The sequence below is a fragment of the Hipposideros armiger genome, unplaced genomic scaffold (genome assembly GCF_001890085.2).
Source record: "Hipposideros armiger isolate ML-2016 unplaced genomic scaffold, ASM189008v1 scaffold_66, whole genome shotgun sequence".
Classification (NCBI taxonomy): domain Eukaryota; kingdom Metazoa; phylum Chordata; class Mammalia; order Chiroptera; family Hipposideridae; genus Hipposideros; species Hipposideros armiger.
Genome location: NW_017731416.1, coordinates 3112069 through 3128814, shown reverse-complemented (window position 1 = coordinate 3128814; position 16746 = coordinate 3112069). Strand labels below are relative to the sequence as shown.

General features: G+C 36.1%; 1 protein-coding gene across 2 annotated transcripts in view; it reads right to left on the bottom strand.

Annotated features, from left to right (window-relative positions):
- The window catches only part of AFF4 (ALF transcription elongation factor 4), an 85106-nt gene that overhangs the window by 22304 nt on the left and 46056 nt on the right, over positions 1 to 16746 (bottom strand). For both annotated transcript variants that reach the window (XM_019642194.1, XM_019642195.1), the window contains exons 7-14: positions 11169 to 11205; positions 9581 to 9629; positions 7151 to 7205; positions 6658 to 6695; positions 6108 to 6270; positions 4378 to 5295; positions 1619 to 1707; positions 748 to 988 (exon numbers count right to left, since the gene is read on the bottom strand). In XM_019642194.1, the coding sequence (XP_019497739.1) occupies positions 748 to 988; positions 1619 to 1707; positions 4378 to 5295; positions 6108 to 6270; positions 6658 to 6695; positions 7151 to 7205; positions 9581 to 9629; positions 11169 to 11205 (1590 nt within the window). The remainder of the gene's footprint in view (positions 1 to 747; positions 989 to 1618; positions 1708 to 4377; positions 5296 to 6107; positions 6271 to 6657; positions 6696 to 7150; positions 7206 to 9580; positions 9630 to 11168; positions 11206 to 16746) is intronic.

Sequence of the window (16746 nt, the reverse complement as noted above, 5' to 3'; positions counted from 1 at the left end):
ATAATTTCAGTGTTAGCTCTGCTTAATAATTTTCTTCTTCTTCAAGAATCAAAGCCAAATGGCTACTCTGTCACTTTATGTAATGTACCGTATTTTGCCATGTATAATGTACTCCCATGTATAATGCACACTCACGTTTTTGGCCCAAACTTTCAGGGAAAAAAATCTTTCATTTTAATTTTTTAATTCAAATTTTTATTTGTTTATATTTAGGTACTTGTTTTTTGTATTATAAAGAAATTTTACCATTTATTTATTTTTGCACTTTTAACTCATAAGCATAAATAAAAGAATTAAAAACATTTATATTAGTACTACCCATGAATAATGCGCATCCTTATTTTTCCCTCATAAATTTGGGCAAAAAAAGTGCACGTTATACAGGGCAAAGTACGGTAACTTGCTTGTAAAATTGAATTCTAAAAAATCCACAGCCAACTTCAAACCTCAGACAAGCAACTGGGGCTTTTTATAATTAGACCATAATCAAAAGTGTTTTTCCATAACCAACTTTTCCAATTATTGGTTTCTATCTTAATTACTATACATGTGGCCAGCTGACTTGCTGCTTTCATGGTCTCAGATCACTGCTAAGTTTATTATCAAGATCATCACATTTTGAGAGTAAAATGCACAGGACTATAAATGTTGAGATGTTTACAAAATTTCCAAAGCACCGTGTCACCTTGGAGAAGTCACATAGCAACGAAACTGATTTTCTAAAGACTCAAGCCCCCAATGACTTACCTTGACCTCCTTAGAGCTACTGGAAGTCTTCCCTTCAGTTTTCTTCTGCTTTGACGTGGAGGAACTGTTTTTGCTGCTCCCACTGTTCTCCTTGTTGCTGTTATTGCTTGACTTTAAGGAAGAAGACTGACTAATAGTCCTCTTCCGAGAGCCATGCTCTGTTTTTTGATCTTTTGAAGGAACAGGCCCAGCAGGAGAAGGCAACAAATCCTTTTCTTTTGCTGCACTCTGCTTAGATGACCTGCCAAACCAAATAAATGCCCTCATTTCTCCACACAGTAATATAAGGGTGATGGATTTTTCCATTTCTCTTTGCCTGCTTTCAAGACTTTGTTTTGCCCATTAGATTACTAGAACACATGATTTCTGCAAAACAGAACTGTAAATTTCATGAGGGCAGGCATCTTGTTCCCACCTCCACCCCCCGCCCATGGATGGCCCCGCCCATGTGGCAGGCCAATGCCTAAACCTTGGCCTGCCACACAGTAAGTATTCAATAAATAAATACTGGTTGAATAGAAGAAACAGAAAATGAATGGTAAATGAAGATACTAACACTCATAATAACAATTAATCTCTTGCAAGTTACAGATAAGCTGATATCTAGCCAGAAAGTGGTAAAGCCTTACTTTAATTCTTATCCTATACTCACCCCTACTCCATTAAAAAAAAGAGCAGAGGAAGAAGTGACTGGATCTTTTATGCTTTCTATGCCTATTAACTAAAAGCAGAAGCTCACAGTATTTGGTATATGTATGTGTATACATGTATATGACATATAGTTGCTAAAAGGTACATTCTAAGAGCATTCCAAAGCAAATGACATACGTGTACATATATTAACACGCCTATAATACTTTTGGGGACATACTCTCTGTTGCTGGATGGCTTGTGGCCTGCTGAATTCTTGTCCTCTGTTTTGGGTTTCTTGCTCTCATTGGCTCGGTTATCATCTTCATTCTGGATGAAAAACAGAAGCAGCAGCTGCTAGGTTTGAACTTTATTTTCTAACTTCAGTTTCCAGCACTAATCACCCCCAAAGAGTTTATCCCTGATAAACTTCAGAAAGAAGATAAACGTGAAGTAAAAAAAAATCATTTAAACAATGTTCAGTAAATTAGGTTTTAAGGCTCAGAAAAAGTCCCCCATTTTAGATAAAGAGGGCCCAAATATTGAAACAAATTCCCTAGTCTTTTGGATGGCATCTTTTCAGACTAATGTTGTTTTTTGGGGGAATGAAATTTTAATTAAAATATGATTTACATACCATAAAATTCAATCTTTAAAATTCACTCTCCAAAGCTGTTTCATCATTTTACATTCCCACCAGAACTGTATAATTCCAATTCCTCCATGTCTTCATCAACACTTGCTACTGTCCACATTTTTTATTATAGCCAAGCCTAACGACTTTTGAAAAACTTTTTTTTTAGCTGAAACAAAAGCTATGGGCCCATCTAAAGTGCCAATGCTACTTTCCTGAGTGAATCTAAGTTTTCCTATTTGATATTTGCTTTAAATACCAGGGCACATGATTGTAAACATTCTGCCATAACAAAAGACTCTGTTCCCCTACACAAAATGACTAAAGTTGAACATGTGAAAACATGAGAAAAAGGAATCTACATCATTCATTACTCTTGGCTGGGTTTCCTCTCAGTACTACCTGCTTTATCTTTAGGAACAACCGACACATTTACCAAAGCCATGAATCTCAAAAATCAAGTTTTCTGGTGGGATACATTTTATAAAATCAAAATTTGGCCTATAAGTGTTTATATAAAAAACTTGGTAGAAATATATCCAGGAAGATATAAGGGAGGAGAGGAGATATGGGGCACTTTTTTTAGGGGAAAGGGATTTTTTATTACAAGTTATATATATATATATATATATATATATATATATATATATATATATATATATATATATATATATATAGTAAAATTTTAAACAAGAGTAAAAAGGACTTTCTATTTATAAACATTTGAAAATCTTATCAAAAAACACATAATACTTGTTAAGCACTAAAGGATCATTTTTTTATCTCATAAGAAACACCTTAGTTTCCTAAATGGCAGAGCCTATCATTTACAAGCTCTGTTTCATGCAATTCTATAAATTAAGTCCCATAATCATGCCCAGCAATCTGAGGCTGTGGGCTATTGGGGCCAGCAGCCCTAGATAGCTTACTCATTGAATAAAGCATCCCTATAGTACAATAATGGAAACTCATTATCAATAGCACTGAAGTAGTAAGCTTCAGTTTTCTAGAAATTCAAATTTTAAAATATCTTCAACTTTTGAAGATACAAAAAGAAAGAGACAAGTATTATTCTAGTTTGTCCAAATATACATCATCATCTGCACATAGTACTGTGGTTTTAAGAAAAAGAGAAAGGATAAACCTCTGGTTTACTTTATTTTAGAAAAATGCTGAATTCTTCCTATTCTCCTACGTGAAATTCTCAAGGTCAACTGAGAGTGGGGTTTTGTTCCGAGACCACCTGGTACAGCCATTCTGGTACCTATTTGTTCACCTGTTCAATGCTTTTCGTCTTTTACAATCATATTCATATATATATATATATATATGTATATATATATATATATATATATGTATGTATGTATGTATTGGGAAATTAACACTATTCTTCAAAATAGTAAAGAATACTTTAATACTTCAAAAGTATTAAAATTTACTTTCCTCTACAAATTCAAATTGTAATAGATAAGTATGATATCAGGGGGTGGGAGGGCAGTAGATGGAGAGGGGGTTTGTTTCTGTGTGAAGGGTGAAAAGGATAACTATTGCATTGTTCTGTACACCTGAAACTAACAATAAAAAAGAAAAAAATATTCCTCACTAGCGCTGAAAAACTCAAGCTGTTTTTTTTTCAAAAAATCTCCATCTAAATATGTAAGTTATTCAGCTCTTTTCATTATGTCTAGTATCCTTCAACATAGACATATGTGAATTTTCACATTTCTTAGGTCTAAAAAAGCTGACCTTAAATATATGCACCAACCTTCATCTCTAAATCCAAATTATCTTGTAAGTATTTAGGGGTGAGAGCTGGCTATGTGCCAGCAGATGTTTTTAGTTCTGAACTTGCAGATATGGATGTTAAAAAAGGGGAAAAAGTGGGGCATAGGTATGTATAGTGGATTGGTGAAATTCTTAAGGACGTGTCAAAATTAGTGAGTCAATTATTATATTTTTAGCTGGAATTAGTAATTTAAAAAGTGTGATTTGGTCTGGGTAGAAGAGAGAAGTGTTAGGGACTGTGACAACCTGGAGAGTACATATCCCAACTAAAGACATTTCAAACCAAAATTGGAAGAATGCTGTTTGTGAAGGCTAGCTTGCAATCTCTCTGCTTCACTCTTACCTCTACACCGGCCAGCACACACTCTGAACCGAAGCACTGGCTCATTTCTGACTTGATTAGAAGCTATCCTGCTTTACTGAAGAAGACAGGCAGAAGCCCAAGGGTGCTCAGAAGAACGTTTTGTCTGTAGCCTTAGCAAGACCTTGGGCTCACCCTCTATTTTCCCTCATAGCTATGACTCAGCAAGTTATTTTTTGGCTGAGATGTCTACTGCATTTCAATAAAACCCTTCACAAACCTTATGTTTCCTCTTGCCTTTGTTGGAAACTTTTTCTGAGGCTTGTTTCTGAGCCTCTCTTGTGTGCTTTTCTGGCACATTTTTCTTTTCCCCCTTGGGTGGCTCTGTTTCTTTGTAAGGCTTTCCTGGTATTCTAGTCAAGAGATTCAGGTCAATCTTCACAATAAGTGGATACCTGTCATCAGGCTCACTAAGGGGTGAAAGAAGTTCCTTCTCTTCCATAGGAGAGAACATACGTTGCCGAAAAAAGCTATCTTCTTCCTCCACTGAGGAGGGCTTAACGGGAGTCCTATTACTCTCAGTGTACTTAGGAGTTTGGGAGGAAGGAGGAAGGCTCTCGCTTTCATCCGAATCTGAGGATGAGGTATCTGTTTCTATGATTTCCCTTGATTTCTGGGAAGATTTACTGGTTGACTTGTATTTTTTTTTCTCTGCTGAAGGTCGAGGGGAAGATTTGGACTCCTTTTTAATGTTGGGTTTCCTTGAGCCTTTGGTGGCTGCTTTGTGTCTGCTGGAGGGCATGCTGGTAGCCATGTCTACGGGGGTTTCACTTTCTATCTTCAAGCCTCCACGGGGCTCTTCAGCAGCTGCCTTCTCAGCCTTTTTGGGTTGTTTTTTGCCTACAGTTCTCCTCTGTGTTGTGCTGTCACTCTGTGCAGGAGACTTCTGCCTCCCACGCCCACTTTCTGATCCCTTTTGGACGGTTTTGGAGTCTCGTCCAGGAGTAGTGGAACTAGTTTCTTTAGGTCCACCTGGATCAGCGTAGCTATTCCCAGTGCCCTGTTCTCGGCCTTCCTTTTTATAGCCTTGAGATGACGGGATGTTACTGTCCACAGAAGAAGCTGGTGACACTTTATGTGGGTTCACTTTATTCAACCAATTATCAAGTTGCCATTTGTTTGTAGGTGGTGGTTCGGGCTGAAAGACAGAGAAATAAGTATGCTTTTTTCAAGGTCTCTTTTTTTTTTTTTTTTTTTAGCTGAGCCATCCTGCTACCTGTTGGCAGCTCAGCGGCTGCTCAGCTCGGGCTGACTCGAACCACTGTTGCTCAGAGCTCAAACTCTTGAGCGAGCTCTTAACCAACTGAGTCACTCAGCCGGCCCAGTATGCTTTTTTCAATACTGAAGCTTTCTTCCCTCCTTTACAGTCTCAGGAAGAGGAAACACACAATGCCAAAGCCACAAGCACATTTGTTTTTCATTGTTCTTATTGAACCAAAGCAAAGAGCTGGATATTGACATTAGATCTAATCACTTGAATGAGAAGATAAACTTAATGTTATACGTGGCCTTTAAATATGAAATATTTCTGTCAGAAATCTATCTTCAAAGGCAAAATTTTAAAAGACATTTAATTTCAGAAAGTAAACAAATGACATAGGTCCAATAGATTTTAATCACATTTCATCGGGCTGCAGTAAAATTATATTTTTTACCCACAATAACTACAAATGAATTACCACGTTAAGACACAAAAATAAAGCCCAATCAAAATAAATCCAATTATTTTCATGACCTGAAATATGACCTCAAATAGTTCCTAATCTAGACCAAATGTTTGTTTGAAGAAACTGAAGTATCTAGGTTTCCTCCAAGATATATAATTCAATTTCTTTTTGTCAGAATATGTAACCTTCTTCCTTTCACCGTTTATATTTGAATCAGTTCTCAACTGGCCATCGCCAGGGGTCCTGACAGGGCCTGTGGAAGGTGCTCCCGCCGCCCTCTCACCTCAGGAGATGCACTCTGGGATGGTTCATTTGCCTCACTGTCACTGGAACTACTTTCACTCTCTGAGTCAGATCCAGAGCTGCTTTCAGAGCCGCTGTGGCTGCTGGAGTCATCCCGAGAGTTTTCTGCCCCTTCACTGTTGTGGTGTGAAGGTTCAGAGTTACTAAAAGAGATAAAACATATAAATGACCAAAAGTTGCAGTTGCTTTTCTTTACCATGACAACAGGAAAACATCCAATTCTGACAACCAACTTTATTTAAAATGTTTACTATTGTTAAGCTTTACATACAGTTCTATGAATCCAGAAATTCATTATAAAATAAATATTTCCTTAAAACATTTCTGATATGCTGCACAGTATTTACCTTTTAAAAAGTAGCACAAACATTTTAAGTGTACAATTCAATAATTTCTAGTTAATTTACAGAGTTGTACAACCATCACAATCGATAATATTTACTTTATAAGGTTAACTATTATATCACTACAATGTTATCAGGCTGACCCCACTCACCCCACCAGAAAAAAATAAGTAAAAGGATGCCTACCTTCCTGGTGTACTCCTTGGCATTGTCTTATCACAATCCTAAAATTAAAACATGAGAGGAAATCCGTGAATAAATAAATAAATATCACTCTATCTGCTTAATGTAAACAATATCTGAACTCTTTTCTTACTAGAAAAACTGGTTGCTCTAATGTATGCATGAATGTTTACTTAACACTTACAACATACTGTTTTAACCTAAATAATTGCCAGGATAAGATGAAAAACTTTGTTAACAGTTCCTGTCAACAATCTCGTGCTTCATGAGTATGTTCTGATCCATGATAAATATTAAGGAAAAGCCAATTTTTTAAAAGTCAGAAGAAAATGGAGCTTTAAAGACAGAGTGGAAAATGACATTGCAGTGTCGGAAAGTGGGAAGAAACTTATTTTAAATAACTGGATCATAAATGTATTATTACATTACAATTCATACAAAAAACAATGAAAACAAATACTGGATGAAACTGGCAAATATGTAGTAGTAGACACACCTGTTCCCCATCACTGTCTTCACTGCTGCTTAGCTTTAAGTCATCTTTTAACATACTAGAGGGAAAAGGCAGAAAGGATTGTTATTTTTGGAACAGTTTATCATGGCATACCAGAGTATTAAATATCTATTAAGAATTCTAGAAATAATCACTGTGGTAGCCAAAGATTCAATTTGAAAAACAAAGAAAAGAAGCAGTAAGTCTTACTCTGTCTGGTTTGGTTCACATCCAGAGTAAAAATTGAGAAATTTAAAAGTTCAGAAAATCTAACCCTTCCATAAGTAAAATATTTCTTTTCTAATTAAACAAAAGCTACCTTCTAGAAACTCTTATATTCAGTTCTGTTATCTCTAATTTTTCTAATTGCATACACACACACTCATTATTAAAACAAATTATCATACTCATATCCAACACTCCACTAGAGAGATAGAACTCTAACAAGAAGGAAGATAAAATGAAAGGATAAGCAATTGTCTTTCATTGTTCCCAATGTTCCATGAAGATTTATACAACTAGGTTAACTATAAAAACTAGAACATGAAGTCAAAGTTCTAGTTCATAAAATGCCTTGCTTTTATGAAAGATGAGTGCCCTCTATAGCAGTAACAATTATGGGTAAGAAATTTGGCTATACAACAGAAGTGACCATGGAGTTAAAATGGAGTTAAAAATAAACTCCAGGTTCCAAATCTTCCTTGATAAAAATTGAAATAAATTTAAAAAATACTATAAGCTGATGCTTCAATTTTCCTTAAGGCCATAAAATAAAAATTAAAACTGAATAACGAACCACAAAACACTTTCCTTTTTTACAGGAGAGAAAAAATGAATACAAAGCTTAGGGAGAACTACTAGAAAAAGTTTAATTTCCCATTGTCAGTAATTCCATTACTTTTCTCCTTAAAATTTCATGACAGTCTTCAATCAGTGGGAAGGAAATCTTTCACTCCAATAACTACTTACAGTTTCCCCTCAAAGCTTAACATGAGTTTCTAAATCTGACCCCAAATTCACAGAGTGTCACATAAAAGATCACCTACAAACAAAGTAACCAGGTGATTACAGAATTATGAGACGTGTTTTAAGGCTGGCCCAATTAAGTGAGACAGAAAAAAAGTTTTCTTTTGGACAAGGCCTTAGTGCATCTTTATGACTGATTTCCTATAAGCAAATGTACTTACTCTGAATTCTCTCGGTCCTTAGGATTTAATAATGGGAGCTCAGTGAACCTGTTTACACATGTGACTATGTCAAAGCTTTTACCAAGATGCTCAAGGTCCTGCCTGCTTTTGTTCCCTCAGCAACCAAAGTGATATGCACATATATGGTAGGTTTGTATCAGTTCTTTGCATATGAATAAATATGGTAAACAGGAATATAATTTGAATTCTTCAGCAACAAAGAGGATTTCTTGCATTCATGTATTTTCATTCTCATTCTGGTCTCCCTATAGTCATCTGAAGAGGCTGAGATTATTAGTATAGATTGTGGTTATGGCACAGAGCTAGCTAGCACTGTGGCCACAGTTTTTTTAGAACTTTGTTTCATTCACTAAGATGACTTGTGGTCTCAGGAATTGAGGAGTTCATTTATTAACCTGGAATTTATTATCATGTAATATACTATGCTATTAAATTTTAATGTATACTCCAGGTTCTACCTACAAAATAAAAGTTGGAAAACTTAAAGACAGTACAAACTATGTTGCTTTAATATGTATTCTACATTTAGTGGTTAATTGGAAGGCTTTCAAAGAAGAATCATGTCTTTTTTTTATGTCTTCTTTATTAAAAACAAACTATTAACATACACACACAAATACAACACACACACCTCTGAGAGATGAAAAAAACCTGTAATCTCAGAGTAGAGGTATGCAAACTGTGGCCCACAAGCCAAATTCAGACCACCACCTATTTTGTAAAGAAAATTTTAACATAGACAATAGTTTAGTGGTTACCAGAGGGTAATGGGGTGGGGTGAGGTAGATGAGGGTAAAGGGGATCAAATATATGGTGATAGAAAGAGAACTGACTCTGGTTGGTGAACACACAATGTGATATATAGATGATATATTACAGAATTGTACACCTGAAATCTGTGTAACTTTGCTAACAATTGTCACCCCAATAAACTTTAATTAAAAAAATTTTTTTCTTTTACTGGAATACAGCCATAGACTACGGCCACAGATCCATGTCTATGGCTGCTTTATGTACAATGGCAGAGCTGAGCAGTTGGGACAGGAACCATATGGCCCCTAAAGCCTAAAACAATTTCACTACCTGGCCCTTTACATAAAATTTTGCCTACCCTGCCTAAAAAGATTAAATACATATTTCTAAGTGTTGTTCTAAATATCCAGACTCTAGAGGTAGACTTTTAGCAAAAATGACAAGTATTAAACTTATTAAGCAATAAACTTACGATTTAGACTGATGTCCATTTGAAGTTTTAGAAGAAGGATTGTATCTTTCTAGAACAAATGGAATGCAGAAATCAGTAACTGAAGTAGGGCAATTTAGATTATAAAATATCTATTGATATACCCGCAAGGAAATAGAAATCAAAACAATAAGATATAATTCTTCATTCATCAAGCTGTTAACACTTTAAAGTCCAATAATATTAGGTACTGGTGAAACAGACATTCTCATATGCTGTTGGTAGAACTATAAACTCATTCATCATTCTGGAAGGTAATCTGGTAATATTATCTTATCAATACTGTTAAGTGTACATATCCACTGACTTAGCAATTATGACAAAAGGAATTTATCTTTTAGGCATATCTGAAGGAATACATAAATATACACACATGGATGTTTACGATAGTATGGTTTGTAACAGCAAAATCTGGAAACAAATGTCCATCAAGAGGGGGACTAGTTAAATAAATTATGGCACTTTCATACAATATTAACACAATTTTGATGTTAAAAAGAATGAGCTAGAGCTTTATGTTGATACAGAAACAGCTCCAAAATAAATTAAGGGAAAAACACAGATAATAAAGAGCAGGTGCCGCTGATGATCCCATTTGCCAATAGTTTCCTTGGGGAGAGAGTATAAGGGGAGGGGTAGAAGTCAGGATGAGCCATTTTTTTAAACATTTTAAGAGAAAATGTAAACTTTCTGGTCTATAGCTAGCTATTTCCTATATATTCACAATGTTAGGTCCCTTTTCCTATAACTACAGCTTTAGGGCAGATGTAAGAAATGGATATATAGTTCGTTAACATTAAAAAGGATAGTCTTCTAGTTTCATCTTTAAGATCACTAAAGACAACAAGCTAAGGATCAAAAAGTTTCACATTTTTATCTCCCAAAATAGTTTACTACCAGCATTAATCTACCTTCTATAAGAAGTTACTACTCTTGGCAAAGAGAACATTTGTTTTGTTACAGAGTTATGTGGCAAAGCCCAGATATTTGCTACGTTTCCTGACCTTACCACTAATCTTAACACTATCAATTACACAGCCATCATGTCTTGGGACCATACTTGAATTCCCTAAGGTTATCTTCCCCTGAAGTTCTTCTGAGAGGCCCAGAGAGTGGAGGTAAAAGGGGATTGTGTAGCAGACAGCAGGCTTTCTTCCCAGACCAAAAGACCCAGGAAGAATAAATAAATATAGAAATAGGAAGAGAAGAGCCATTATAAGCTACAACGACCCCTTTGGTCCTGGAGTTTTACTATCAAGAACCAAGTATCCTCATGAAGGAGATGGAAAGACAGAATGTTTCTTGGGTTTATGAGGTGCCCACCAAATTGATTCATGAACTTTGAAATATTGGTTCAAATACTTAATAAAAAGTTGATTTTGATCTCCAATAATCTATAATTCTTCATTTATAAGCATGTCAAGATTCAGTTCAACCCACTGCTAATTATCACATAATAAAAATTGGGATAAGACATGCAAAAGAATTATTAAAGCAATACATGACATGACCATGAAAAATGAAAGCTTAATAAACAGCTTAATTAGAAAGCCAAGAGAAAAATACTCACTTTGTTCTCCAGAGCCAAAGTTGGACTGCTGAGATTCCTAAGACAAAGGGATATAAAATTATATGGTAACATTAAGTGAAAAAGGTACATTAGTGGAAAATGCTTCAAATTATTTAATTCCAGCTAATTCAATGAAAAACATGTTGAATTCCTAAGAATGCATAAAAGAAAAATGCTGTAAGAATTCAAGTGACCTAATAGTCTTTCTTTATCATTCATTTCTTCTCAGCACAGCATCCACGATATTCATACCCTAATTTAGAGTCCTGGAAATGCAAATTGTTTAAATGTAAGATTCTTGGTCTTAAGAAAAAAATTTTTTAAAGGTAATACCAAACACTGCATACTAGTGTGAAAATAACCTATATAGTCTCAAAATATACCACTTTTATGGACTAAAAACGCTATACATAGTCGTCCCATGTCATTTTACTCCCTTCTTCTCTCTCTCCCTGCTCAAAAAAATCTCACAGTTAGCAACTAGAAGAGATTGTCATATACTTCTTTATAAGCCCAATACTAGCACAATGCCTGGTCCTCAGGAAGCACCAGTAAAGAGGAAGCCAAAATGTACTGTGAAAGAAACATGAGTTTCCAAACTCAACTTTCATGATCAGGATAGATGTTTCACATGTGCAAATTGTCCATTTTTCTAGGTTAAGTCTGTGGTACACTATGTAGTACTAAAATTACACAAATATCCCTAAATCCCTAAATGCCTACTTAAAAATAAGCATAATCATCCTTTAATAACAGAATTAACTGTAAAAGAGAAACGCAAACAGTAGAAAGCTAAAACATAGTTTTGCTGTTACAAAATGTTGTAAACCTACATCTATGGTCAACTGATATTTAATAAGGGTGCCAAGACCATCCAATAAGGAAAGAATAGTCTTTTCAACAAATGGCGCTAGGACAACTGAATAGCCAGATGGAAAAGAATGAAGTTAGGTATAAAAAAAAATTTTAAATCAAAATGAATCAAAGACCTAAATATAAGAGTTAAAACTACAAAACTCTTAGAATAAAACATAATGCCAAATCTTAATGACTTTGCCTTTGGCAAAGAGTTCTTACATATGACACCAAAAGCACAAGAAACATATAGATAAGTTAGTTTTCACCAACATTAAGAGCTTTTGCAGTTCAAAGGACACCATCAAGAAAATGAAAAGACAACCCACAGAATGGGGAGAAAATATTTGCAAATCATATACCTGATTAAGAGACTGATATTTATATTATATAATGAACTCTTAAAAATAAAAAGACAACCCAATAAAAAAGGGCAAAGGATCTGAATATACATTTATCCAAGGAAGATATACAAATGGCCAATAAGTACATGAAAAGATGCTGTTTGACATAATTTGTCATGGGGGGAATACAAATCAAACCCACAGAGATAGATACTACTTCACACCCACTAGGATGACTAGAATCACAAAGCGAGATAAAAAATGCGGTTAAGGATATGGAGAAATTGGAAGCGTATGGGAATGTAAAATGGTGTAGCAACCTGCTTTGGAAAACATTCTGGCAGTTTCTCAAATGATTAAACATAGTTACCAATGGGCGCAAGTAAAATGAAAACATATGTCCACATCAAAAGTTGTATACAAATGTTTACAACAGCATTATTCATAACAGCCAAAAGCCTGAAACAACCCACATGTCCATTAGCTGATGAACGTATAAACAAATCGTGAGCTATATCAAATACAATGAAATAGTTGGCCATAAAAAGTAATGAAGTTCTGATACATGCTACAACTTGGAAGAACCTTGAAAACATTATGCTAAGTGAAATAATCCAGGCACAAAAGACCACATGTTATGATTCCATTTACATGAAATGTCCAGAAAGGGAACTCTGTTAAGACAGAGAGTAATTTAGTGGCTGTCAGGGGAACAGAAGAAGAGAAGGTAATAGCTAAAGAGGAGACAATTTCTTTCTGAGGTGATGAAAATGTTCTAAAACTGACTATAGTGATAGTTGCACATGTCTATAAGTATGTTCGAAACCATTTAATTGTATACTTTAAATGGGTGAATTGCATGGTATCTCTATAAGGCTATTTTAAAAACCTATCAATAAGCAGTGGCAAAGAGGCCATGCCTATGAATTGTGGTAAAAAATGAAAAGAATCCTCCATTCTCTTGAACTGCTAATTTACCAGATAAGTGGCCTAAAATACAAGTCAACAGCCCAAGTTTTCAAGTAATCTCTGACTCTGTTCCCTCACTTCTGACAATAGTCAGCTAGTCACCAAGTGCTACTGGATCCTGTCTCCAAACAGCTCCTAAATGCAACACTATCTCCTCTCCATTACACTGCAGACTTTGGGTCCTCAACTGCTTTCATCTATTGTACAATGGCCACCTAATGGATCTTCCTGACTCCAGACGCTCTCCTTCACAATTACAGCCTCTAGTTAATCTTTCCAAAGCCCAGGTCTTAATATGTGTCATCATTACTCTCCTATTTTTCACAGAGCCTCCAATGGCTCTTTGTTTCTCCTAAGTATGAAACACAAACCCTTTGGCATGACATACTCTCATATATCTAAGTACTGGAAAAATAGAATGATAAGCAAAATCGAACAATGGGCTTGTCCTCATGGAGCTTAACACCCGCCTGAATAATGTCAATGACTATCTTTGCAACTACTCACGCAAAAAAAGGTAAAATGGCAACTGTGGTAAGTACAACAGTATTATACTTGTATAAGAACTTGTAATTGTGTGTCCCTGTGAGTGTGCGTGAGAGAGAGAACATGAGTATGAATATGAATATGAATCTGGCCAGGAAGATGAACACAGGCTTCCCTGAGTAAGTACTGCTTAGGTTGAGATTTGAAGGATCTGTAGGAAATAAGCTGGGAAAGGAAGGGAAAGATAAGTGTATAAGGTAGAAAGAACAGCGAAGGGGGCTGGCCGAGTGGCGCGTTGGTTAAGAGCTGGCTTGGGATGCCAGAGGGCCCCGGTTCGGATCCCACATATGAGGGCCAGTGACACTGCCCTCTACAGCTAAGATGCTGGACAACAGCTCAACCTGGAGCTGGGCTGCCGTGAGTCTCCGGAGACAGCGTAGGCTGCAGTGGGTTGCCATGGGCTACCGTGTGTAGCCAGCAGCCAGCGTGAGCGGCCGTCCAGAAGCCGGCGACTGATCTGCCTCACCCGGGAAGAGCGCAATGATGGTGCCAACTTGGGCCAGTGAAGCAACGTCCTCCACAACTAGCTTGAGGACAAAAGGACAGCAACTTGTCTGTTCCCGTTCCCCCAATTCCCCAGTGCTGTTCCCATCCCCCAATTCCCCAATAAAAATCTTAAAAAAAAGAAAAGAAAGAACAGCGAAGGCCAATAAGGATAGGAGCACAGCTAGTATAAAGGATAAAGGCAGCCTGTGAAAGGAAAAAGCACAGGAGGAAAAGAGGTGAGAAATGGGACACAAGACCTGAGAAGCTAGATCATACAGCTTGCAGACTTTGTAGATCACATTACAGATTTATGTGTGTGTGCAGTTTACTATGCAGAATTATACAATGACACTGCATATTGTGAAGATCATCCTTGCTTTTAAATGGAAAATAGCTATAAGAAAACTAGAATGGTAGTAAAGATAGCTATTGGGAGATGATTGCAGTGGTCCAAGCAGGGGAGGACTACAGCTTAAACAAACGGGTGTTCAGCTTTTTTGACCATGCATTCTCCATCGCTAAGAAATTTTTGCATTTGTATCTTCAAAATATGTACAGTTGACCCTTAAACACAGGTTTGAACTGCGTGGGTTCATTTAATATGTGGACTGAAAATGATCCTTATAAAACTGCCAATTGTATATTTTATGCATTATTATTTAACTAATATGTATATAACCAATACTGAAATTTTAAAGGGCCCAGATAAAGTGAAATAAATAATATTTTAGAGTAATTATAAAATTGTATTTGTTAATGGCAACACTTTTGTTACACACAAAAAATAGTGCCTCTAAGGTTTGACACTAAAATTGGCTTATTTTGATGTTTGGTTTCATTGGCTATTACAAAGACATTGCTACACAAATGGAAGAATTGCTATATTTACTAAATCATGATACCAAATTTCAATCCTGTACCTTATTTATGCAAAGGTTTCTACTGAAATTTAGCTAGTAGATTTCCAGTGTTCACTGATATAAATCAGTTTTTCAGGAAAATAAATTAAAAGATTACATTTTAATATTTTTAGCAAATAGGATCATATGCTCATTGAATTTAGAAAATTATGTTTCCAACACTAAAGTTTGCACATATGAAGTTGTCATAGTTTTTGTCAACAATAAAAAATATATAACGATGACATTATTTTAAAAATGGTTTCCTAGCATGAGGCAGTTACTTTTTCATTCATTGTTAAAACATCATCTGTACCCTGAGAGGATGAGAGAGTTTATTATTTTTTTAATGTGCTATGAAAAGATATTGCATATTTGGGACTTGTGTGTGTGAGTGAGAGCGACAGAGAGGGAAAGAGAGAAAGGGAGAGGGAAGGAGGAGAGGGAGGAAGGGAGGGCAGGGCTGGGGAGAGAAAGAAGGGAGGAGGGAGAGGAGGGAGGAAAAGAGAGGAGAAGAGAGAGTGGGAGGGAGGGATTGGGGGGAGAGAGAAGAGAGAGGGAGGGGTGTGTGTGTAATTTTTTCTTTTTAAACTTTATTGGGGAACAGTGTGTTTTTCCAAGACCCATCATTTCCAAGTCAAGTAATTGTTTTCAATCTAGTTGTGGAGGGCGCAGCTCACTGGCCCATGTGGGAATTGAACCGGAAACCTTAGTGTTGCAAGTACCGCGCTCTAACCAACTGAGCCAACTGGCTGCCCTGTAACTCATTTTTAAGCGAGCTACCTATAAAACAAGTAACCAGGGAATGTCTACCTCTTCTAAAAGATATTCAGGAGTCTCACATAGGTTCTCCATGAAGAAAGAAGGAGGGAGGAGGTAGAAGGAAGAAAAAGAAATTATTATACTTTAGGATTTATCTTCTTCTAGTTTTATCTTTCCATGAGTGGTGCACAAAAAAGTAGCTCTTCAAGTATTTTATAACTGAAAAAGAGTCTAATATCATACACTGAGACTACCAAAAGAACCTATACTTTCATCCATTACAGCCAACTTTGTACACTGCATGATTTTTTCCAATATTTGTGTCCTGAATCTTCTTCACCTTTGCTATCAGCTTGTTTCTATAGTTTCCTGACAAAGGAATAAATGCATTTTAGTATGTTCTCTCTGTACTGGCTTTCAGTCATTGTCACGGAAGACGACCAAGTTTTTGGACAAAGGTATAGAACAGTGGGAGCAACCTCAAATTCAGTTAACAAACATTTATTGCAAAGCTATTATGTGCCAGGAACTATTCTAGGAATTGACACACAGTATTCTAATTGCTTATTTATTTATTTAAAAAAAAAAGATTTTATTGGGGAATTGGGGGAGGGGAACGGTGCTGGGGAATCGGGGGAAGGGGAACAGACAAGTTGCTGTCCTTTAGTTCTTCAGTCTAGTTGTGGAGGACATTGCTTCACTGGCCCATGTTGGTAT